The sequence below is a fragment of the Amphiura filiformis genome, chromosome 6 (genome assembly GCF_039555335.1).
Source record: "Amphiura filiformis chromosome 6, Afil_fr2py, whole genome shotgun sequence".
Classification (NCBI taxonomy): domain Eukaryota; kingdom Metazoa; phylum Echinodermata; class Ophiuroidea; order Amphilepidida; family Amphiuridae; genus Amphiura; species Amphiura filiformis.
The window spans coordinates 2,302,023-2,329,481 of record NC_092633.1 but is presented as its reverse complement, the minus strand read 5'-3'; the positions used below and the strand labels follow the sequence as shown (position 1 = coordinate 2,329,481).

Sequence of the window (27,459 nt, the reverse complement as noted above, 5' to 3'; positions counted from 1 at the left end):
ATGTTTGTGTCTGATATTGACATCCATCTCTCACTGTCAACGTCAATTTTAAGTTAACTTTCAAAATATGGAGAATACTATAAGAAAACTCATCCCTATATAATAACAACTTATGAAAGTATGGCTCTCATTTCTAAACACATGGGGTAATTTTCAAGCTTTGCTTCATTTTTTTCTTCAGCAATATGAAAATCAGCCATTTTATTTTAAGGAACTAAGAAGAGTCATTTGACTTGTCATATTTATATTCTTAAAATATCAGAGTTTCTCACTGGATCAATGTTGCTAACATACATGTATAACATTGTCACTTTGCTTTTTGAAATGCTTAGTTGCAATGCATTGCCCAATTTTGCCTTCTGAAATGCTTTAGTAGCAACACATTGCCCAATTTTGCCCTCTGAAATGCTTTAGTAGCAACACATTGCCCAATTTTGCCCTCTCAAATGCTTTAGTTGCAACACATTGCCCAATTTTGCCCTCTCAAATGCTTTAGTTGCAACGCATTGCCCAATTTTGCCCTCTGAAATGCTTTAGTAGCAACACATTGCCCAATTTTGCCCTCTCAAATGCTTTAGTAGCAACACATTGCCCAATTTTGCCATCTCAAATGCTTTAGTTGCAACGCATTGCCCAATTTTGCCCTCTGAAATGCTTTAGTAGCAACACATTGCCCAATTTTGGCCTCTCAAATGCTTTAGTTGCAACACATTGCCCAATTTTGCCCTCTCAAATGCTTTAGTTGCAATACATTGCCCAATTTTGCCCTCTCAAATGCTTTAGTAGCAACACATTGCCCAATTTTGCCCTCTCAAATGCTTTAGTTGCAACGCATTGCCCAATTTTGCCCTCTGAAATGCTTTAGTTGCAACACATTGCCCAATTTTGCCCTCTCAAATGCTTTAGTAGCAACACATTGCCCAATTTTGCCCTCTCAAATGCTTTAGTTGCAACGCATTGCCCAATTTTGCCCTCTGAAATGCTTTAGTAGCAACACATTGCCCAATTTTGCCCTCTCAAATGCTTTAGTTGCAATACATTGCCCAATTTTGCCCTCTAAAATGCTTTAGTAGCAACACATTGCCCAATTTTGCCCTCTCAAATGCTTTAGTTGCAACACATTGCCCAATTTTGCCCTCTCAAATGCTTTAGTTGCAATACATTGCCCAATTTTGCCCTCTCAAATGCTTTAGTAGCAACACATTGCCCAATTTTGCCCTCTCAAATGCTTTAGTTGCAACGCATCTGCTTTAGTTGCAACACATTGCCCAATTTTGCCCTCTCAAATGCTTTAGTAGCAACACATTGCCCAATTTTGCCCTCTCAAATGCTTTAGTTGCAACGCATTGCCCAATTTTGCCCTCTGAAATGCTTTAGTAGCAACACATTGCCCAATTTTGCCCTCTCAAATGCTTTAGTTGCAATACATTGCCCAATTTTGCCCTCTGAATGCTTTAGTTGCAATACATTGCCCAATTTTGCCCTCTGAATGCTTTAGTTGCAACACATTGCCCAATTTTGCCCTCTCAAATGCTTTAGTTGCAACACATTGCCCAATTTTGCCCTCTCAAATGCTTTAGTTGCAATACATTGCCCAATTTTGCCCTCTGAATGCTTTAGTTGCAATGCATTGCCCAATTTTGCCCTCTGAATGCTTTAGTTGCAACACATTGCCCAATGTTGCCTTCGGAATTGCTTTAGTAGCAACACATTGCCCAATTTTGCCCTCTCAAATGCTTTAGTTGCAACACATTGCCCAATTTTGCCCTCTCAAATGCTTTAGTTGCAATACATTGCCCAATTTTGCCCTCTGAATGCTTTAGTTGCAATACATTGCCCAATTTTGCCCTCTCAAATGCTTTAGTAGCAACACATTGCCCAATTTTGCCTTCTGAAATGCTTTAGTAGCAACACATTGCCCAATTTTGCCCTCTCAAATGCTTTAGTTGTAATACATTGCCCAATTTTGCCCTCTCAAATGCTTTAGTTGCAACGCATTGCCCAATTTTGCCTTCTCAAATGCTTTAGTTGCAACGCATTGCCCAATTTTGCCCTCTCAAATGCTTTAGTTGCAACACATTGCCCAACTTTGCCCTCTGAAATGCTTTAGTTGCAACACATTGCCCAATTTTGCCTTCTCAAATGCTTTAGTTGCAACGCATTGCCCAATGTTGCCCTCTCAAATGCTTTAGTTGCAACGCATTGCCCAATTTTGCCCTCTCAAATGCTTTAGTTACAACGCATTACCCAATTTTGCCCTCTCAAATGCTTTAGTTGCAACGCATTGCCCAATTTTGCCCTCTCAAATGCTTTAGTTGCAACGCATTGCCCAATTTTGCCCTATCAAATGCTTTAGTTGCAACGCATTGCCCAATTTTGCCTTCTCAAATGCTTTAGTTGCAACACATTGCCCAATTTTGCCCTCTCACAATGCTTCTGTTGCAACACACTGTATAATTTTGCCTTCTCAAATGCTTTAGTTGCAACACATTGCCCAATGTTGCCTTCTGAAATGCTTTAGTAGCAACACATTGCCCAATTTTGCCCTCTCAAATGCTTTAGTTGCAACACATTGCCCAATTTTGCCTTCTGAAATGCTTTAGTAGCAACACATTGCCCAATTTTGCCCTCTCAAATGCTTTAGTTGTAATACATTGCCCAATTTTGCCTTCTGAATGCTTTAGTTGCAACACATTGCCCAATGTTGCCTTCTGAAATGCTTTAGTAGCAACACATTGCCCAATTTTGCCCTCTCAAATGTTTTAGTAGCAACACATTGCCCAATTTTGCCCTCTGAAATGCTTTAGTTGCAACACATTGCCCAATTTTGCCTTCTCAAATGCTTTAGTTGCAACGCATTGCCCAATTTTGCCCTCTCAAATGCTTTAGTTGCAACGCATTGCCCAATTTTGTCTTCTCAAATGCTTTAGTTGCAACGCATTGCCCAATTTTGCCCTCTCAAATGCTTTAGTTGCAACACATTGCCCAATTTTGCCCTCTCAAATGCTTTAGTTGCAACGCATTGCCCAATTTTGCCTTCTTAAATGCTTTAGTTGCAACGCATTGCCCAATTTTGCCCTCTCAAATGCTTTAGTTGCAACGCATTGCCCAATTTTGCCCTCTCAAATGCTTTAGTTACAACGCATTACCCAATTTTGCCCTCTCAAATGCTTTAGTTGCAACGCATTGCCCAATTTTGCCCTCTCAAATGCTTTAGTTGCAACGCATTGCCCAATTTTGCCCTATCTCAAATGCTTTAAATGCTTTAGTTGCAACACATTGCCCAATTTTGCCCTCTCACAATGCTTCTGTTGCAACACACTGTATAATTTTGCCTTCTCAAATGTGACCGTACACCACGAATGAGCAGTAAATGTCCTCAATTGTATTCTGAGTTACAGTGTAAAATGGGCATGAAGGTCATATTCATAGGTATTTCAATTTGGTGCTACGTGTATCTCATTAAATGAGGTACACGTAGCACCAAATTGAGGTACCTATGAATACGACCTTCATGCCCATTTTACACTGTAACTCAGAATACAATTGAGGACATTTACGGCTCATTCGTGGTGTACGGTCACAAATGCTTTAGTTGCAACACACTGCCCAATTTTGCCCTCTGAAATGCTTTAGTTGCAACACATTGCCCAATTTCGCCCTCTGAAATGCTTTAGTAGCAACACATTGCCCAATTTTGCCCTCTTAAATGCTTTAGTTGCAACACATTGTCCAATTTTGCCCTCTCACAATTCTTCTGTTGCAACACAGTCCAAGTTTGCCTTCTCAAATGCTTTAGTTGCAACACATTGCCCAATTTTGCCTTCTCAAATGCTTTTAGTTGCAACACATTGCCCAATTTTGCCTTCAGAAATGCTTTAGTTGCAACACATTGCCCAATTTTGCCCTCTGAAATGCTTTAGTTGCAACACATCGTCCAATTTTGCCTTCTCATATGCTTCTGTTGCAACACATTGTCCAATTTTGCCCTCTCACAATTCTTCTGTTGCAACACACTATCCAATGTCTTAGTTGCAACACATTGCCCAATTTTGCCCTCTGAAATGCTTTAGTTGCAACACATTGCCCAATTTTGCCCTCTTAAATGCTTTAGTAGCAACACATTGCCCAATTTTGCCCTCTCAAATGCGTTAGTTGCAACACATTGTCCAATTTTGCCCTCTCACAATTCTTCTGTTGCAACACACTGTCCAATTTTGCCTTCTCAAATGCTTTAGTTGCAACACATTGCCCAATTTTGCCTTCTCAAATGCTTTAGTTGCAACACATTGCCCAATTTTGCCTTCAGAAATGCTTTAGTTGCAACACATTGCCCAATTTTGCCCTCTGAAATGCTTTAGTTGCAACACATCGCCCAATTTTGCCTTCTCATGTGCTTCTGTTGCAACACATTGTCCAATTTTGCCCTCTCACAATTCTTCTGTTGCAACACACTATCCAATGCCTTAGTTGCAACACATCGCCCCATTTTGCCTTCTCATATGCTTCTGTTGCAACACATTGTCCAATTTTGCCCTCTCACAATTCTTCTGTTGCAACACACTATCCAATTTTGCCTTCTGAAATGCTTAAGTTGCAACACATTACCCAATTTTGCCCTCTGTAATACTTTGGTTACAGCACACAGAAGCAATATTATATGTGCTGTTATCTGAATATATTGTACAAAAATAAACAAAAACATGTAATGTCATTTCAGGGTTCCCACACCTTGAAGCCTTTAAAATTCAAGGACTTTTCAAGGACTTTCAAGGTCCAAAAGCATGATTTTCAAGGACTTACCACAACACAAAAAGCTGTGTATTAACAAAAGTGACAGCTCCTCTCCACTCCTCAAATATTGTCAAAATTATACTTAGGTAAAATTACAAATTTCAAGGACTTTCAAGACCTAGTGCAAATTTCCAGGACTTTCAAGGACCGCAGGAACCCTGTCATTTACAAAATCTTACCAAAAGAAACCCAAAATGGCTTGGTTGCAAAAGATCTATCCAGAGTATTTCCTGTTGGGTTGATAACCACAACTGGTGTCGGTGATGGCATAATGGTTGGCATGGCTGAAGAACTGGCTACAACTGGTGGCAGCGATGAAGTTGTTACAACTGGTGGCAGCAGCGGGAAACCAGCAGTAGACCTACTTGACATTGACGGTGTAGGAGTTGACATAAGAATGAATGAAGATGTAAAGACATCTTGAGGTGGAAGTAGAATACTGCTTGTGCTATTCATTATTAAAGAAGAGGTGGGTGAGGGAGTCATTGCTGCCATTGTAGCCACAGTAGTCGATATAACTTTAGGTGACAAAGATGGGGTTGGGGATAAAAACGCAGATGAAGATGACAAAGAAGGAGAGGCAATTATGGGCAATTCAGTCTCAGATGTTGAAACAATGGGTGCTATAAAACTTTGCGTTCTATTAATTGTTTGTGTTGCAGAGTCACTATTATATCTGATCAAACTTGGCGAAGGGCTTACAGCAACAGAACTGGGTTCAATTGTCATAAACACAGTTGACTCTATATCACTATACTCATCAGTGTTCAAACTGTTTGTAGACAGACTTGCTTGCATATGTGTACTTTGTAGACTTGGTGTTCTTGTGGCTACCGGAGGAGGAAAGATGACCACCTCGGATGTTCCATTGGCTATGGAAGAGGAAGGAAATTGGCTGATTATTTCCATTGTACTTGAAAGACTTCTATCATCCAATTCTGCTGATTGGTACGTATAACTACTACTATTTAGCTGCACTGCACTAGAAGCATGCACTTGTTTAGTCATGAACGGTAAACTATTAGATGGACCACTCGTAGTCCACATGCTGGTTAGTTGCTTTGTTAGTGCTAACATGGTAGTTGTTTCAAAAGCTGTACTTGTTACAAACATGTCAGAGCTCAAGATGTCCGAAGATGGTTGCAAAGAACTTGTGTGAAATTTGTACTTTGTACTAGATGAAATCGGATAGGGTAGACCTGGAAATGAGGGTAATGAGGTAAAATTTGATGAAGATGAAAGAGTTGATGACATTATTGCCTGAGAATGCACACTTGGTGAGAGGTAGAGTGTAGTCTCTTCAAGTAGCGTAGAAGATAAGAATACAGTACTATATACGTTGTCAGCAACATGCGTCATTGCAATGGTGCTGAATTCTGTCACAGTCACTGGCAATACACTAGCTACAGCAGAAGAAGATAGTCTAGGCAAAGCAGTAACACTAGTTTCTTGCTCGGCAGAATGCGATACACTCAACAGCAATGGCATTGTTCTGGCTTCGCTACTTTCAACAAACAAAGTGGTTGTTTCTGTTACTGTTCCCAAGTCAATAGTGCTGTCTAACAGAGATGTCAAACCATGCACTGCTGTATTGCCATACATTTGTTCACTAGTTGATGGTAGCAGTGACTGACTGCTACCTGAGGTATAAAAAGGTATATGCAAAGGTGGTGTGGTGGTCAAGGATTGCACTCTTGAGGTTTCTATATTATAACTATTAGAAAATATATCAGAATTTACTCTAGATTGTTTGATAGAAGATGGCTGGATATATACAGGAGTTTCTACAATTGTAGTCAATGTGGTGGGAATAGTGGAGACGTCAACCAATGAAATTGTACTCAAGTCGCTAACGGAGTACTCGTGAAATAAAAATGTCTTGGAAGATTCTATGTGCACTGTCGTTTTGGAATGCATTACGGTGGGTATGACAGAAGCATCAACTAAGTCAGAAGCAATGTTTGAAATGGAAGCTATAATGGAGTCATAAAAGGAAGGTGTTCTAACACTTTTTATCGATGGTATGGTGGATGTAATCTCTACGAAAGGAGATGAATCTGATGGTTTAATATTCACATGTACAGATGATGTAACACTACTTGTTGATAGTGATGCTGATGGGTTAATATATATTGGAATATCATTAACTTCAACTTGTTTACTTTGTTCTAACAACACGGTAGCAGAATTTGGAAGCAATGTTGAAGGTGACGCAAACAGTGATGGCTTAGTAGTTTGCAACATAGCATTGCTCGCAATGGTAGGTGTTACTGGCATTAGCTGCAACGCAGTAGAACTTGCATAGCTGTTATATATGCTGCTAATTGGCATGAATGAATTCACAGCTGTGATTGGAACAGCAGTTAATGAGTTAGTGTGAAGCAAGCTTAAGTTTGGCTGCACTGCAGTAACAGTCGCATACACTGTGTTGAGAAAATGTCTAGTAGTAACAAATACAGCAGTTGTGGAAGTACTAACAGACCTAGGCTTAGCATTAGTGGCATGCATATTAGCTGTGATTTTATCAGACATCATCATACCACCTGGTGAAGATCTTAGCTGTGCTGAAGATGCTGCTGGATGAAGAGGAGTCTGTATTGGTCTGAAAGCTGCATCTGGTGTTCTTGAAGATGTCTTGTTGTTCACCAAAGATGGGGATGGTCTTAAGGTTGTGGTGTACCCTGATGACTCTGTAATAATGAGAAAAGAAAGTATACATTTTAGCATTAATAATTTTACAATTTTAATGTAAAAAATCTTACTATAGGTGCACTTCTGTTTGGATTTGCTTAACCTGAATTTCCCTGGTGTAGTTGTTTACATTTGTTGTTACACTCACATTGTCACTGCATGAAATGCTTCAGAAAAGTCAAAAGCATCATAAACAACAATCTCTGACTCTTACACAGATGTTCAACATAGCTCAAACCTAAAGCCAGTATCACTCATTGTTTCAATATAATTACACATTTGTAACATCAATGGATTTAACAATGATCCACATAATCAGTATGCCCATATTAAAGAGGTGTGGTCCGATTTCTTATGTTCTGTTTTCTGCCTACCATTAAGGGCTGGGGTATGAACGTTTGGACAGTACCGTATTGGTCCGAGTATAGTCCCACCCGTTTTTTATGTGAAAATTTTTCACAATTGGGGGGTGGGATTATACTCGAATTTCAAAAAAATTTTGGAGTGTCCCAGGACCTAGACCTAGATGCTAGGATCATTCATGGTTGACCTAAAAAAAAATAAAAAAAAATCAAGATATTTTGTATTTTTAATATGAAAATTGATACTTTGTTTTCATGTCATACTCTATTAATGATTTCAAAATGCATTCAAATTCAATGCATTTTGAAATCATTAATAGAGTATGACATGAATACAAATTATCAATTTTCATATTAAAAATACAAAATATCTTGAATTTTTTTTTTTTTTTTTAGGTCACTATGTTTTTGTTCACAACACTTAAACAATAAATATATTGGGTGTTAAATTTTACTGAGATAATGAGAAAAATATGAGCTTTATTCTGATATCAAAATCTCAGTTCTGATGAAGAAAAATGGGGATGAGGCTATTGATCGGGCCAAGGACCTTTAAGACATCATAATCCAGGCATGAGAATACATTTCAATGAAAAAAAAGGGAAAATTCATGTAAAATATGGAAAAAATGCTCAAAATGGACTAAAAAGAAATAAAATGTGGAAATCTGGGCCACAAAAAAAGGAATTCCTTTGAAAATGAAAATATTCTCATGCCTGATAATTGTAAAGACGATTTGATGACCATCAGGTACACACTATCTACAAGGTTAACATACTATGTCATATTCCCTGGAATAGAGCATGCTGGGATATAGGGAAAAAGGTCAATGAACAGGGTTTTGGATGCAGATGCAGATTTAGTGCCTTGAGTCAATTGCTCCCTGAACTGATGCCTCTTAGGTATAGCTGATATTGGCTTTATTATTACTAAATTGAAGAGACCCACATCTACACACAATCACAGGATATTTAGATGAAAAATATTGGGGGTTACAACCCTCCCCTTCATTAGCAAGTTACAAAAGTATCTTAATTAAAAGGCAATGGCTGAATGTATTTTCAATTCGTTTCTAAGGAAACATTCCTATTGTAGCTCAATTCTATCTGCAGGCAATGGGCTATTCTATTTGAATTCCATACACCCCTATGGAATACAAAATCTTAATCTCCCACACAGGGGGTGTAGTCACCCATTCAGGTAAGTGAGGTAACTCATACTCCCTGTATGGATGATTAAGGTACTGTCATCCACAGAGGGTATATTGATTTCACTTGGAATAGCCCGATATAACTGCTTGACATACAGTTGAACTGAACATTTAATAATAGACTGCAAGTGAATATTAATGTTACAATATGAAACGTAAGATTCATTTTTTGAAATTTATCTAAAATATCATTGTTAAAACAAAATATACTAAACTATGATGTAATGGTCACAAATTTCCAATTTTCTGTAAACACTAATTACAATCAAGTTTGGTTCAAATAATCTGCTTTCTGCAGACCACAAACATACAGAGTTAATATAGATACATAATAGCCTCTAGCCCATGGCAGAGATTCCTGTCTTCCCATCATGCATTACTATTAGAGTGTTTCTACAAACTAGCGCAATGGGTGTATAACAAAAAAGGACCAATCTTAATGTTTTTACCGAAAAAGAGGACATTTTGTGAATTTTCCTTTTAATTTTTAATATTTTTTAAGAGAAGAAAATGGAAATTTTGATTTGGATTAGGCATTTTGTGAGTATGTCACACCCACACCCCCTGGCAAAGGCTTTGTGTAGCACAATTTCACAAATGCATCATTGGAAGGCAGCTCCTGTGCCTGCATCCTAGCCAAGCAATCTGTTGATGATACGGGAGAGAAATTGGTGTCAGCTGTCTCCAATGGGATGGTTCATGGTTATCCTTTTGTTTTGAATAGCAAAATACCTCATTCATTTGAATATATATAAAAGCATTTCTTTTCACGGGCAATTTTATATGTGGACATGATATAACAGCAAAATGAGTCGTTTGTGAAGCAAAGTAATTTCAATTTTGAAATCTTATCTTTTAACTTGGTGTAATATCAAAAACTATGTACTATGATATGACAAATAAATATCATTGCGGTGAATCTCTAGACCAAGTTTTAATTTTACAGGATCACATCATATAATTTTATTGTATAGAACTTCAATAATTGACATATGTGACACTATCTCCTACATGGGGGGCCAAAGAAGGCATTTTTGACAATTGAGTTAAATTACTATATCTATTACCTCATACAGTTAGGCTATCATACACTGAAAACATCAAAGGTATAGCAGATCGTGTCACATATTCAATAATGTGTCACATGGGGGCACACTTGCCAAATTTATAGCCATTTATAGTATTTGTTAAGGGCAAAAGATGGGCAGATACTACTTTATTATGATCATTATAATAACTTCATATCAACTTGCACTTGATGACGAACCAGTTAACATGGTTAAGTGTTAAGTGTTCTTGACCAGAAACCATATGAACTTCTCTATGATATCCATCCTGTTATTTTGGTGAGCAGTTGTGTTCAAATGCCAAATGAATGGCAATGAGTGAGAGGTGAGGCCATCCTAAAACATGATGCATATTAGTATGCAGCTTACACATTTAGAATTTCATATCCACGGTAGCACCTGTCAGAACCTAACCTTATGCGATGACCTAACCCTATAACCACTTACAGCAATGTTTAATCCTAAAGCGTAACAATAAACCTTACCCTAACCCAACCATTGCCAACCAATCTCAAGTCAATAGCCTTAATATTGTGCAACTTTTAGTATGCTTCCACAAAACACTCAAAACTGATGACTAAACTTGAATTACCCTTCACCAAGATGAACCTGGGAGATGAGGAGAGGAAACCTAATAGCATATTAACATCTGTTATTACATCTCGTCAGACATATTGATGGTACACCAATGCCAGCAAGATGGATATCAAGGCTAGCTGACCCTCACAACACAGAGGCTCTCATCCACATCCAGAGTGTCTTGGCTGGGATCCATGTTTGTTACTGGAGGTGCTCCTAAGACGTCGAAGCAATATTAAAGGAATGTCATCGTTTTGATTCCCTCTTCTTCCTTTCTTTGCTTTCTTTTCCGTCTTATTTTTAAATTATTTCCTCCTCTGAAGAAAATGATGCTGGAATGTAGCTAGATACATCCCTGGATAAGACTAGTAAGAGTAACTCTATTAAAACAAGACCAGTGGTGAAACGGACATCTATCTGCCTGCCTGCATAACCAGGCCTGTATGCTAGGTATGCAGGATTTAATTTGGGAGGTGCTGGACTTTCAAAAAGTGGACTTTTTTCAAAATTAAAAGTGCACTAGTGTGGATTTTTTTGGTTAAAAGGGGACATAATCACCCCTAAAAAATGCCATTTTAGGACTTTTTGTTTGAATGCCTTATCCCCAGAAAGTGGACCTTTTGTCAATTATTTTTCTCCCAGTTTTGGACCTTTTTATTTAAAAAAAGAATAAGAAAAAGTGGACCTTTGTGGATGGGAGGAGGAATTATTTTCATTTTGTTTATTAAACTCTTTGTCCAGTTCAATGTGTATGCATGCTAGGTTAAAACTAATTAAACCAAGATGGTTGAAACATAAAATCGCTGTCTACATGATTTTATCATGTTCACATTATCATGTATTTGTAAACAAGATCCATGTCTTTAAACATATCTCTTATAAAATAATTCAACATTAAAAAAATTTGAGCTTGGTTCAATATTCACATCTATTAAACTCTCTCATATGTCACATGATCTTTCCAACATTCCCCCGAGCATGAAATCAATAAAATGATGCACATTTCAATCTGTGAGAAATGTGCCCAACCAATATACGATGCTTCCACATGCATGCAAGTTAAATTGTTGATTCACAACCATGGGTACGTTCACTGAATATTTTATTCAGGCAACTTCCTCATGTCAAGTCGTTTTCTTCATACTTCATTAAATATTCAAAAGACAAGCTTGTACCTTTGCCGAGTTTTATTGAAAGGCATATTATAGGACTCAACATGGGTGTATGTATGAGGTTGAAATCTCGGGGAATCCAAGGGGACCCGAGTTGCTTCTTACATTATCCTATCAGACCTATTTAATGTTCCAATAGGTGTTCAGAGCTCGGGTTTCAGGGAAGTTGTCCATGGTGGTGCTTGTAAACTATTTCTGCCATTGCCTTGTGAATAACATAAATATAAAACTGTAATGCGCTGTGTGCTAGCAGTAGGCTTTAACATAAGAAGTCCAAGTTTTGAGATATTTTCTCAAAATATCAAGAGCTATCGTAAGAATCACTGAACCAATACTGGGCTTGTTTGTACTCATTTTAATGCATTTTTTATGCTGAATCCAAATTTGTCAAGAAAATGTACAATTTTTGACTTATATGAACTAACAAATCGCACAGGAACACCATCGCCAAGGTACCTGACTGGCACAAACAGAGTACCAATGCTGCTACTGCACAGGACCCACCAGCAAAGGTACTACACTAGTACTCCCCTGGTACTGTACCAGCCAAGTACCTTGGAGATGGTGTACATGTACAGGTGCCCCAATAGGAATCTTGCAGTGTAGTATGTGATATGATATGACGTTCATCCCATCAATTGCAGCTCAATTATAGGAATACATACAGTCTATACTGTTAGTTCATCCGAGGCCATGCTTTATCAGGAAACCCTCTGCACACAACGATCAATTCATGTCATCAATGGAACATTAAAATGGGTAGTTTTATTTGAAGAAAGATTTCTGATTGAGTTTTATATATCCACTGATTGAAGCATGGTGAGACACTTACACCATATCGATGGTCTAGTCAAGTTAGCTCAATCGATAAGGCGTTCGACTATGGTGCGAGAGGTTGCGAGTTCGAACCCTGGCGGTGCCTATTACGCTCTCGTGGAAAAATTGAGTTAGCTTGAAATTCCCTGGACAAGGAACTCACTGCTAATTTGTCTCGTTGTAACCCGTACGAAAACTCGGGGAGCTGATCCTGGTTGCGATGGTTATTTGTGGAATGTCTAGGGTGTGCGCTCTTGAAGCAGCAAAGTCCCTGAAATGTTGTTTAATGGTTTATGGAATGATGTGGGGCCATAGTGGTCAGCGACAACCTGTAAAGTGTGCTGAGGCTTGTGGATCAATGTCTAGGCGTTGTGCCTGTGCGTAGCGCACTATAAATCACTGCGCTTTTTTTTTTTTTTTTTAGATGCTTAAAAGACTTTCAAAAAGTAAGTATTTTTCAAGAGTGTAAAATGGACCCAAAGCAAGTACTACGTGGTTGTTTTCCTACCCTAAGCAAGTATTTTACTGTTATGAGTTGTGATGAATACACCCAAAATCTCCATCAGCGATCAGTCAAGAGGCTTTTAGAAAAAGTAACGAAAAAGCACACATTTTGAGGAGGTACCCTTTTTTCCTTTTTTACCTGTTTTTGATACTCTTAGTTTAACAAGATACTCGCATATCGCGCCCGGCTTTGAAAAAAGACCCTTTTTACTTGTTTTTGGTAAGCGGGTGATATACAACTTGAAATACAAGTGCCCCCCAGGACGTGATCTCAAAAGCGGATGTAACACTCCTGTTTTCTTCTCATCTTGTCGACATTTCCGTAAAGAAAATGGTATAATTCTCTACTCCCGGTGCATCAATCATTATTTTTAAGCAACTTTTTTTTGGTCCTCGTTGATTCTACTCGTCAAATATTCAGCTTATACATAACATTTTTTTATAAACAACTCGACACAGTGATTCATGTCATGAAATACCCATACAACATTAACTAAACTGTCATATGTTCAACATGTTAACTACATCAAGTTTCAAACTGTCAAATGAGATAGATCTTCATCCTCTTGTTGTACAAAATTATATACTGCGAAAGGGGAAATTTTCATGGTATTTTTATTTTCGTGCACTTATGGCATTCCCACAGCTACCGTGAAAATAACAACACATAAATATATTTATTTTATGTATAGATCAATGTAAAGAAGCAAAGAAATGCAAATTTAAAAACAAGTGAAAATTTTCAAAATTAGTAAAGCGTGAAAAAAAAAAATTAATCATGCGAAAATTTTCTCTTTTATATATAATAATTATCAACTCTCAAATGATTCCTTGGGGCTTTCATGCATAAATTATATGACATGGATTCGTAGATCAAATTATAATATGACACAACAATCAAAAGATTAATGTTACTTTACTTTATGTATGGATGTCACATTTTTCCAAATTTTGTGTGTCTCACTGAACCATCTCAGTTTACCCCAAGTCACTGGATATCATTGGCATAGGGCTATTCCAATTGAAATCCACATTCCCCCTGTGTAAGATTTAGTTACTGTCTTCCATAGATGGGGTATGGGTTTCAAATAGAATAGACAATTGGTTAACTTCCATTTGAAATACTCACTCCAGTTGTAGAAGATATAGGAAAAGCAATATACAGGAGTACGGGTATTAAAAAAATTTAACCTTGGCTAATTCCATTTGAGAAACATACTCCCTCTGTGGAAGATTTTAGCTAAATCTTCCACAGGGGGAGTGTGGATTTCTAATAGAATAACCCAAAACCAGGCATCTGAAAACGTCGGATACATCAATGTAAAATGATATGTTTTTAGAGTGGGAGCTAGGTGACATTGTAACTACCCCGCTTTTTAACAAGTAAACTAATTTAGAAATACGCTGCAGTCTATTGGGTTGGATAATTGACTCGGTTTGGGCAGCGGCATGAACGTAGAGGTAGAGTTTGTGCCTAAGAAAAAGTAGCGCAATTATGCTTGAGGCATAGCATGTAAACGCAAGCAGCCTATCAAATAAAATTATGAAAATATATGAGCAGTCTACGCCATTAGTGTTGGCCAATTAACTCAATGATATAGTCTCACTTTAAAGCATTCGTGAATGGTGTTCCTTCTTTAATTGGGCCTTACTCTCTTCCAAACAAGGTCTGAGAAAGATTTGATAAAAGTCGGCAAACTTCTAAGAGATGACTTCAAAACAAAACTGCCAGTTGACCGCTGGGCACTCTGACAGAACTGGTGATTGGACCTAGCTTCTATTGACCTTTTGGTAAATCCCATAACTCCTTGCGGTTAGACCCAAGATGTCTTCATTTGATGTCACGCCGAATTGCAATGCACAGTAAAGATGTTCCTAAACGATGTGCGCATCCATGTGATGTCAAATGACAACATCTAGGGTCTAACCATAAGGAATTATGGGATTCACAAAAAGTAAATTTTTAATGAAATCTGCTACATATTTGATAGCTACTTTTATTCAAGAAGTCACTTTAAGGTGGAATCAAATCCAGTCATTCAAGTCATTCAACCACAATTGGAATATTCTTAGACCTTTCCAAAGCCTTTGACACTATCGACCATAACATATTAATTCATAAATTGGAACACTATGGTTTTCGTGGTATCGTACTTCAGTGGTTCACTAATTATTTAAGCAACAGAAAACAATATGTACATTACAACTCTTGTGAATCAGAACTTAAAGATATTATTTGCGTGTACCTCAAGGTTCTATACTGGGTCCCTTATTATTCATTCTCTATGTAAACGATATTATCAACACATCAGATGTATTAGACTTTATATTATTCGCAGATGACACTACTATTCTGTACTCACATAAAGATATTGAAAGTAAATATCAATTAATTAATAATGAATTGAAAGAAATTAGTAATTGGTTCAAGTAGAACAAACTATCGGTAAATGCAAGTAAAACAAATTACATGGTTTTGGGTACACCACATATGACATCAAAAATAAACTCAACTGTGTGTGATGTATCTCCTGAGATCATTTTAGATGAGACAGTTCTGGTAATGGGTTACTAATACAAAATTCCTGGGTGTGATTATTGATGAATGTTTGACGTGGAAATACCATATAAACTGTATAGCAAAAACCATCTCGCTAAATATTGGAGTTATGAACAAACTTAAATTTTATGTACCTGATCGTATCCTGTATTCTCTATATTGTACTCTTGTTTTACCTTATTTAAATTACGGAATATTGATTTGGGGGGATACGTGTAAAACATACTTGGATAAAATTGTGAAATTACAGAAATGGGCTGTGAGGACAATAGCAAATAGTCATTATAGAAGCCACACTGCTCCCTTATTTGCCAAATACAATATTTTAACTCTTGCAGACACCTACAAACTTGAATTAGGGGTATTTATGTACAAGTACAGTAATAATGAATTACCGATTCCAATATTCATAATTACCAAACGAGAAACGCAGATAAATTCAACTTAATGAAGAACAACAAAACATTTACTGACCATGCCATTCGTACTGCTGGTCCAATATTATGGAATTCATTGCCAAACTCAATAAAAACTGCAAATTCATTGAAACATTTCCGTAAGATATATAAACGTGACTTGATCTCAAAATATGATTAATTCTTGAGCATTGTGTTTCTCGTTTGTTTGTTATACTTTGTTTTGTTTTTACTTCTTTTGATGGTAACATTTCTTTGTTAAGGGGGTGACTTCCTCTGGCCTTACTGGCCTTCTGGTCATCCCCTCCATAATTTGTTTGTTTGATATTGCCTTTGTTTTTTAAAATTTTATACTTGTGTTATTTCATGTGAATTATGGGAAAAATAAAAATATCTTGTATCTTGTATATCTTGTATCTTGAATTACAAACCTTGCCCAGTTTCCACTCAAATGTAACTGGAATCTCTGCATTAGTTTCTTTACTTTAATGCCCTGCGTACTAGTCACAGCCTTCAACATAAAAAAGTCCAAGTTTTGAAATGTTTTCTCATATTTCTTGAGTCTCTGAACCAAATACTACTACTAGGCTTGTTTGTACTCATTTTAATGCATTTTCATGCTGATTCCAAATATGGTCATGAAAATGTACAATTCAAATTTTTGAATTAAAAAATTGAAAATTGTCGTCTGCATTCGACACCTGCGTGGAGAGAGTTAAATAGCACAGCTACTTCAAATTGAAGCTTACATGCAAGAAGGTCGTAAGTTCTTTCTTGTTTTTAAGAACTTACAACCTCTTTGCATCAACTGATGAGTACAAGTATAAAATCATCCATGTTGCCCTGGATAACATCAGAATTCGTCAAATATTAATTCATTTCGTTTCAACCACTAAATGAATGTTATACTTCTCATGATCCATGATACAATCATACTCGGATGTAATTTATTCACACAGTTCAGGTACAGAAGTAGACAAACATCAAATCTAAAATCATTACATTATTGAATGAAAATGACAGCAAAATGCTTACAGCGTTACTTTTGTTTGTTTTAATAATATTGAAATTTCATCAAAATGATAACTGCACGCAATTCAAAGGATGCGCCCAAAGTTCATACGCTGATTAAGTTATTGCTGAATTACCTCTGCAGTGCTTGAAGGGAGAACTGAACTTCATGAAGGAGGTTTATGTAAGTTACACTATGTCCTTGGTCATAGTTTTTAATAGGCAGTATATTTTAGGACACTTGCCTTATTATTGCATGAGGTGCCAGGTGCAATCCCCAGTTGTGTCGCAATGCTGGGGTATTGGAAATTAAAGACTGAATTTGATTGGTGGCAGCTATAGATTAAATTCAGACCCTATTCTACCCAATGGTACATTTAGAATTGGGTAAATGAACCATGAGAATACTGCATCCTTTGGAGGGGACATATAGCTGTTAGTCCTGTGTGTACACAGCACCTAACCTGTACATCTGGCAAGCAGTTAGTTTCAAAAGGAGTAGGGTATTGAGCCCTGACTGTCTCAACCATTCCCAATGTTGCTTGGATTCTCACAATATAACTACAGACACTGACGTGCACTACTGTTGCATGCATAGAGGATGTGAACCGATTCCGATGTTTAATATACGGTGGCGCACTTAGATGCGCACTACAATGTAAGGCACTTAACAAATCTAAAGAATAATGATAATGATAACGAGGAAGAGTTTCCACATACATATGCCATATATCAAATTTAGCATATGGCTTTGACTTGCAAAGGTAAGTGTACTTTACTAGCCAGAATTAAAAATAAATTATGCCATACAAGCTTGAAATAATTGATCATTATTACTGCATCTATAGATCACTCAGTACAACTTCAATCAAGTGCAATTGATTTTCAAAATTACTAAATTGTTCTTATTGAAGACTTCCCTTTGAGTCCATTGCATCTCTCAGGGACGTAAGTACCGTAGCGGCGCAGCCATTGAAAAAAACCCCTGAAATAGTTCGAGTGAAGCGAGCAAGCCAAATGCTTGATCAGAGCCTATGGGTGTCACATGTCCAGAAAATTTTCCCGTGAAAATTTACCTATTAATTTTGACTGACAATGCCCAGAAAATTGCCTTGTAAAAGTACCAACATCATTTGCCATTTTCTGTGATTCCTTTTCTCCGATGAGAGCACCACATTGATCAACCTTCTTTTTACGTGCTACTAACCAATCAAGGGCTGTGGGGAGTTGAACATCACACCTGAACTATAGATAAGTTGACTTCTGACATCATTGCTTGGCAGTATGCGTGGGCATCATCAACAATTTCCATTGTTTGCCTGGCAGTATACCCGTGCATCATATTTTGTTCAGGGCCTGTGGTTTTTAAATCCTGCCACTTTATACAATAAGGCTATTGAACAGTGTAGACTTGTACACAGTTCGCTGAAGCATATCGATATACCAGTCCCTTGCCTTTGTTGATAAACATTGAGGTCAACTCATCTATAGTCTGTCTCATCTCAAGTTGAGAACTGTTGAATGTGCCATCAGTGCATTTACGTAGTTACATCGCCAGCATACAGATAAATCGCCCTTCCACGCATGTGTATACGCCCCGTGGGATTAGGATAGCATAAAACTGACACAGCAAAATCCAACATGGCATTACTCTCAACATGAGATGAGACATACTATAATTTCTTTATCTCTCGACTTTCATTATAGTTGTATTTCTGTCCCTTTTAATACATGTGGATGAATAGGGGCCAAATTTGCACCTTATACGTGACTTTGAATATACAGGGACACTGAATCTCGTCATGCATAATTTAGACAGACCTGATGTAATATTTAACCTAGAAGACCTAATGGTGAAGAAGATTACACTATCACTCAAATCTGCTCACCTGAGAGCTTTCGTATTAAATGTCAAACATTTCAGCCACTTGTAAGATTGGAATGATTTATTTGGGTTTTATTCGCAATTTTAAAGACATCTAAGAATACATGAAAATCCATTATTTCTTTCACTAGGATTCAAAAAGCTGGAAGTATCAAAAATCAAACTTACGTTTCACAATTGGAATTAAAATTTGCATAATCACATGAATAATGTTGAGAGTAAAATGCACTTGCAGTGCAGCATCATAATAAAATAGTGGTACAATTTTATAAAGTACTTTACTCATACAAAAAATGGTTCTAAGTGGAACCTAAAAAGGTTCTTCAGCTGTTCTGTTTGGAACCTCAAATGCTTCTACAAAGAACCAAAAATGGTTCTGGAAAGGCTAGAATGAACTATTTTAGAACTGAAAACATTCTGAAAAGGCCAGAAAGAACCATTATGGGGTTCTTTTAGTCTCTTAGAACCCTTTTTTTCTCAGCTTGCCTGTTATGTAGAACCCTGAGTACCCTCTTCTTTTTTTCTATGAGTGTATTAGCATTACCATTGATTACTAAACAGCACATTATTCAATGATTAATGCATAATATATAACCATGATTGCTATAGAAAGACTAAACTATAAAATACTTGATAAATGATATTGCGTGTACTAGTGAGTCCCTTAAGCCTCCACTCAGGTTAAATGATTACCACTGAGGAAAGTTTAAATTAATGGTACCACTCTGTGTGCCACAATACCCCATTAAGCGATTATAAACGGGTGTTCCAAAACGAAGCTCGATAGACTATTAATAGATTTAACATATTCAATGGTAAGCCTACCTAATCAAGTCTTGTCAATTCTTATAGCAATAAATGTCTTCATGTGTGGTCCTGTGTCACAACCTGGGGTACCTTTGTGTTACATAGTAAAAAAATTAAATGGTTCAAACATTTTACCTACACATCTCATTTGACGTGGTTCATCCTCCTGAGCATTTTGACACCTTTTTTATGGAAATCGGTTAAAAAATGAGAGAGTGCAGGCAAAAACAATCACAAAGTAGGGAGGATGTAACCCCACCTCCTTTTTCCACATTTACAATCATTCTGAGCAATTATTAGTCTTTTAAATGAACTTCTGTATTTATTTACTTGGTTTAGATGTATAGGAGTCCATTTAGACATTTTTTACTAGATTCAAATTTTTAATGGGGGTTTTAAATCAAATTTACGATATGAATCCCTCCCCCTAATCCTCCTCCCCCTAATCCTCAGCCACCCTTGGCACATTTCATGCCAAACGTCATAAGAAAATAATTTAAAAATATTTTAAAACAGGATAAAAACATGAGTAATCTAGAATAAATTAGCCTCAATTTAAGACCTAATTGAATCTTCTAAGTGAAGGAATACTCAAGAGACAGTGTTTTGAAATCCAAGCTGCACATCAAAATGTAACAAAGCCACCTTTTTGGGTACCCCAGTATATGACACAGGATCGTGTACATTTATATTAAGGAAATAGATGTTTATTTACAATTTCAAGTGTCTCTATTTATGTGCATGGTAAGTACAGGCACTAGAGCACTACAGGCATGCTGCAAGTATTCTGCACAAGTAATAGTTGACATAAAAATGATTGTGAAGTTTTTAAGTGAATTTTGCAAAATGGGTTAGTTATTTCAAGAAATTCAATTGCCATGAAATGTTTAGTTAGTGATCAGGTTTTTATGACACAAAATCATCATTTGTGAACATTTCTGAACAATATAATAGTGACTTTGCTAACTCTGAGAAGGACAGTTACTCGCACTGCAAATAATAGCAAGTCGTCACTGGGCGGGAAAACCTCATAATTGTACTTTTTTGCCCCTGAACATGGATGAAGCAAACCATTCAATATAAAGTCTACACCTACAAAGCTTTATCCATTTTCAAGGGCTGAAAGTAAATATGAGGTGTTTCTTGCATGTACTTTTGGCCCTTGAACATGGATGAAGCAACCTCTTCAATATAAAGTCTACACCTACAAGGCTTTATCCATGTTCAAGGCCAAAAGTACATATGAGGGTTTTCCCACCCAGTGACGAAGTGTCACATTTTGTGGACCAAAATGACACTAACAAACTGTTTGAGCATAGGAGAAGGCCAGAACATAGAAAATTTAGTGTTAAGTTGGCCATAGCTTTTCTGCAGCTGCAAAAATACGCTGCAGCTTTTCTGCCCCAATAAATATTGTGAAGAAGAGCAAAGCCTCAAACAGTGATATTTTCGCAGTATTAATTTTTCACACATATTTGTACTGTTCAGAGTAGTTTGCGTTTTCTTATATTAGCAATTACAAACAGTTAAACATTAAAGCTTATGGGTAAGAAATATTTTCCCAGGCTTTTAAAAATTTAAAAAAATGTGCAATTCTAAAATTAACAGCAAAAAGCACAGCAAAAAATCTCGCAAAAATATACATTGAAATATTTGAGCAAATAATCACAGCCAAATCTGAGTATCAAAAGGACCAAAATTGATGTAGAGATGAACCATCAACATCTGTCAAAATGGGGGAAATGTGCGCAAAAATGTCCGGTTTTTATTCAGGCTTTGACACACTTTTTATATTTCATTTCACTCACAACTGTTAAGTAACACTCAGTCTCTGAGGCTCAAAATTATTATTTTTGTTACGTTTTTTGTTTGTCCTCAAGCAACAACAATTTATTCTCCCACTGTATCTCTTTCCACTTTTTTTACCATTCATCATAATAGCCCCCGTTGTCTTTATGTATTACTTATTACAATTCAACAAAACCTCAAAATAACTTTTGAATCTTGAAATACGCAACTGGTACCTCATTAAGAGCCCCATCTCTTTGAATCGCCTTCCAGATGGACCTCACAGGCCTCCTTTTACACTTTAATATGATCATAAATAGTGTGTAAGATTTACAAACATGAAAGATCTGCAAAAAGCCCCTGTATGTGCATTATTGACAAGCTTTAAAAGATGGCATGAGACCCTTTTATTAACCAAATGCATACAGCACAGATACTATTGCTACATTACATGCAAGATTCATACACTTCTTTTCACGCAATATATCCAAATCATGTCCTAAGCATGGAATTCACCTTAGAAGTGCATACTAAATAGAATATATCGTGAGTCGGCGATTCCTGTAGACCAAATTGAAATAAAACCTCGAAATAACTTTCGCATCTTCAAATACCAAACTGGTAAAGATGTACATGCTTAAATGTGGGTCAATATTGACACTGCAAGGTATGGTGAATCTTCAGTCATACTGTGCTATTCCTGTTGAAATCCATACACCCCCTGTAGAAGATATGAACTTAATCATCTACACAGGGAGTGTGAATTTCAAATGGGGATACCTAAAATGGATGACTCTGTTTTAAAAATCTACTCTCCTGTGTGGGAGATTAAGGTCATATCTTCCATAGGGTTTCAACTGAAATATAGTACAATGAATGCACGCTCACATGTCGTTGCTAAAACCTGTACACCATATTCAGTTACTCACCAGCTTCTTGCTAAGTTTATATATGTATTTGCTGAACCAACAAAATCACTTATAAGGGAGTTTAAGATGAGCACAGTTTAGTGAGCCTTCTTTGAAATATGATAATGGTAAATTAATTGAGGTTTCAATCCTTAATGGATTTTGGCTTTACGCTAATAACCTAATACAGTCTTAACTTTCTGATTGTTAGATGCGTTATTCACTTACTTAAGTTTCATATACCGAAGCATATGAAAATTTTAGGCTTTTAGAACAACCAAGCATTCTTGACAGCACGCCATTTGATACATGATATTCTGTATAGTATTATAAGGAAGCGGGAAAATCAACTGCAATTTTGTTGTGAGTGTGAGGAAAGGTTACAAACAAAACAAGTATCCACTTGGTTTGCTCACTCAAACACCCTAAAATTTGTACAAATTTAAATATTTGACATGTTTGAAATTATTATGCAAACACTTCATCTAACAAGAATTAAAGGGCATATTAACCCTGAGCATGAGCACTACCTGCCGATCTAACATTGCCTCTGATTGGTCAATTACATGATATCTTCACTTTAATCACCAATAAGAATGGAGCTTTGCAAATAATTCACCCCAATTTTTTTGTGTGGTGAAATTATTCTAACAATGTTGCAATGCTGATTGGTCCAATTGATATAATTATAAATTCTTTTTGGCCAATCGGCAGATAGTTCTCATGGGGTTAAGGACAAATTAAAGATTTAAAATTGGCATTGGATAAACTTGTTCTCACTCCTGATTGAACTAAATTAAAGGTCAATTATAGTAATTCAACAACTCTTCCTATACCTTTGTACAGGAGCCAACCGTTGTTAAACCGTGATGAACCCACACTTTTACTGTAGCGTATACGCGAACGCGAGCGAGACTATGCGTTACGCGAGAGCGCATAAAATTTGTCATGCCTGGAACCTTTGTGCGTATGCCAGCTTACAAGTTGAATTCAGTATTTTTCAGGTAGCGGCTAAACATTGCCGTTTTATTCTGTAGTTTTATTGCTGATATCAAAAGAGAAATCATCGAAGTTTTTGTAAGGCTGAGTGGCAATGATTAACTGACATTCCTCGTAAAATAATCATGAATTATACGATATTTAGCTTCTTTTCGTTGTTGAAAGGATTCAATCATGTTTCATCGTTGTTCATCACCGTTTAACAACGATGCGGCGTCGTCTGCGTGGTTTACTTATTTCGGGCAGCTTTAGCTGCCCGAGCGAAGTAAACCACGCAGACGCGCCGGACGCGAGTTGTTAAACGGTGATGAACAACGGTGAAACATGATTGAATCCCTAAATGTACATCCACATCTTCATGACTTGGGAGTGGAAGTTGGGATAAAACAGTACATAATCATGACCATTGGATAGAAAGTTGGAAGTCTAAGACCAAGTAGACTCCATCTTTAAGTATATGTTTGTGTAAATGCCACATTGAGCAACTGCCATGTTGCTTGCCTCGATGAATATGATTAACGGTCTCGAGCATGCTGAGTTTGCATGAGAGCATCTATTGGATCTACTAAACATGCTAAATGCCGATGGTATTATTATAATACCTATAATGTTATTATATATATAATACCTAGCCTATATACCCTGAAAGAATCACCAACTTTAACAACACTCTTATTCTTTGCATCAAAGCTATCCTGGTTAACAAATTTTCTCCCACAAATCACAGCATGCCCCTTTAAATGTATGCAAATATGCCAGTAAACAAGTGAAAATTGGAACATGGTCTCCTGAAATTATATAGTCAGTCAGTCTATATCGATCAAAACCCACATACATTATTACCATTCTATATTTGATTCCATGGCGGTTACCGCCTACATTGCATCGATATTACTCAAGTCTATAACATACTGAATATATTCGTAATAGATTGACTACAATATTAAGTGGAATATTGGTGTAAATTGCCAGCACAGGTTGTGATATACCCTACCAGCTGTTGCTTAACGTGATGAAATTAAACACGAACAGTTATTTACCATGTCTATTAAATGTGTACTAAGCGTATATTTTAGTGACTAATGGTTAAGTGTTGGCATCAGGATACTGACATCAACATACATTTATATCAACAATATGAATTGACTTGAAAAGGTTATTTTTATGCCCAATATCTCACTTCACAAAGGAGGGTACAACACCGTTAGCATAATCAGCATTAAAGTCATATTGTAACATTTGCTGTAGAGGACGCCCTCAATGTTTGTCAAAATTCTGATCTTTACATGATTGTAATGTAATTTAGTAAACTAACATACCCTGAAAAGTCTTGAGGTGCTATAATAGTTGTGACAAAATGTGAGATTTTGGAAAAAAGAAACCCGGTGGAATATGTTGTTAACTATTGCGATCGACACCACGCATGCCCCCCTTGCTGTGCATGCCCCACTTGCTGTGTAAAATAATGGGCGAGATCACTATTAAAAACATGCAGAATCGGGTAAACTATAGCGCTTGTATACCATGTCTTACCTCCCATACACATATTCAATAGAGGCCGTCAGCCTTTCGCCATCTTGTGGGTACAAATGATCTGCGTCGGACACGATGCGTAGGGCGCAGCTTGCCGCGCAGCTGTTATCACGCATCAACGCGGTGATTTTGCTGTTCACACATGGAGATCGAACGACCATCGCAGCGTGTACCCACAAGATGGCGGCATATGACGTCACGCTGACGGCCTCTATAAAATTATAACATGGATCTTGACCACCAACCACACCAAACTATGATTTCTGTTGTCTTTGTACTCCCGTAATTCCATCCCGTACCCTTGTGACTTTTATCGTCCTGTAATCCTTAAATCCCATCCCCTTAGTACTGCCAACCATAACCAAAGTACTCGCAACCCATCCATGTATCGTTTTCTTTCACTTTTTTCTTTCCCTTCTTCTTTCCATATTGCGTCATCAATAGGCCTCAATCCCATCCTGTACCCATTTGACAGCAAATGACCAGAGCAACACGCAATGTATAGACCACTTGACGTCATTGCCCTGCAGTATGCGCGCGAATCAAGGCAATTTCCATTGTTCTTTGCCCTGCTGTGTGTGTACGCATCATAGTTTGCTCAGGGCACATGCATTTTAAATTGCCCACCATATTTCATACAGTACAAGAAAGCCATTGAACAGTGTAGCGGTTCGTTCAAGCATATCGATAGACCAGTCCCTTGTCTTTGTTGATAAACAATGATGTCAATTGGTCTATACCTAGCTCTAGTTTAGAGTCATGGCAAAATCCAAACCAGTCAAGTATCAAGTATCAATATCTAATAATGACCAACCTGAGCCAAGCCTGACACATAGGTTTCGTGTTGAGCCTGACGCCTTCAATGCATGCAAGCTCATTCTGCACGCTAGTAATTTGGACATCACTATCAGAGGGAACTGGGCTAGTTTTATGTATACCCAGTAAGATGACCCGGCCAAATGCATGCGTAGGGAACTGGGGATTTCCAATGGCTCATGTTAATGTGAATTCAAATTAAAGGAAGGGGAATTCCTGCTTATAATTGCATTTTATAAGCAGTTAGATGAATTTTAATTCTTAAAATGCTGAGCAGAACTGAGTCTAAATCTTGTCTAAATATGCAATTGGATAATGCAATGCCATGTGAGTGGTCTTATTATCACCAGATTTTTTTCATACATAATATCAAAGAACTTTTGCTCAAGATGAAACAACCTGTTTCATCTTGGTGGATGGACCTTGGGTCGGTTGGTGAAGCGTTCCTTTTTGGGGGGGCATATTATTCAAAAATCACCAAAATCCGTAAATAAATTACAATTTTTGTTCCTCCGCTTCTAACATGTTTTATTCGGTCAAAATAAATCTACTTAATACCCAAAACATACGGCAATTTCAGTCAAACTAAATCCACACTTGGCAAAAAAAACTGATGATGTTACATGCATACAGCAAATTAAAAGGAAACAAACTCCCAAAACGAAAACTCTGGATTTGGTCGGGCCTGTTGGTTGGTAATTTTCCATCTCTAATTATAAGCCCTAACAAAGTTGACCCAATTCATTTGTATCCTTTCAATTTCCCAAATTGAATTTATGAATCCCAAATTCAACTAGTGTTACCTATAGTTTTACAACATTTATCAAAAACCAGTCCATAGGCATGTTCAGACAGTCTTAGAATTCTTGACGATCGGTGTACTGGAGAATTGCGATTCCTAGTCAATCCACACGTCTCCATTGCAGACTGGAATCCTCTTTTGTGATGCCTGATGACATCAGCTTTGGAAACGTAAGCTTATTATGACCTAGTGGCATGCCGAATTGAACCAAATAAATATAATTAAACTAAGGTTATAGGTCACAGTGGCGTAGCTAGGGGTTGTGGCGCCTGAGGCAAGGATGTATAATGCCGCCCCCCACACCCATTTTTGAAAAAATTGCACGCGTAGCACACAAAAATTTGCACAAACACCACTTTAATGAAATTTGGTTACAATGAAGTTGAATTTCGGTCTTAAATATTGATCTTTCAAATGATTATTTGTGCTGAAATTTTGACTTTCACAGCTTGGGGGGGGCGCCGAATTGATTGTTTTTTATCCACCATCATTTTGGCCCCCCTAAATGTGGCGCCTGGGACACGTTGCCCCCCCCTCTTCCCCTAGTTACGCCACTGGTTATAGGTTAAGTTCGGCACTCAAGCATTGCAAAATAGCTTGTTCAGTGTTCACACAGAAGCACTCGAGGATCACTCAGGGAAATCACAAAATCCCCTACATTTCTTATGGATACATTAGAGGATAAATTTGGGAACAAACTTAGGGATTGAAATCCTTGAAACAGTTCACACAGCGGAGT

At 37.3% G+C, this 27,459-nt stretch overlaps 1 protein-coding gene across 1 annotated transcript in view; it reads right to left on the bottom strand.

Annotated features, from left to right (window-relative positions):
• Positions 1-27,459, bottom strand: part of LOC140154129 (uncharacterized) — a 171,382-nt gene that overhangs the window by 122,015 nt on the left and 21,908 nt on the right. The window contains exon 2 of the mRNA XM_072176736.1: positions 4,974-7,484. Coding sequence (XP_072032837.1) covers positions 4,974-7,484 — 2,511 coding nt within the window. The remainder of the gene's footprint in view (positions 1-4,973; positions 7,485-27,459) is intronic.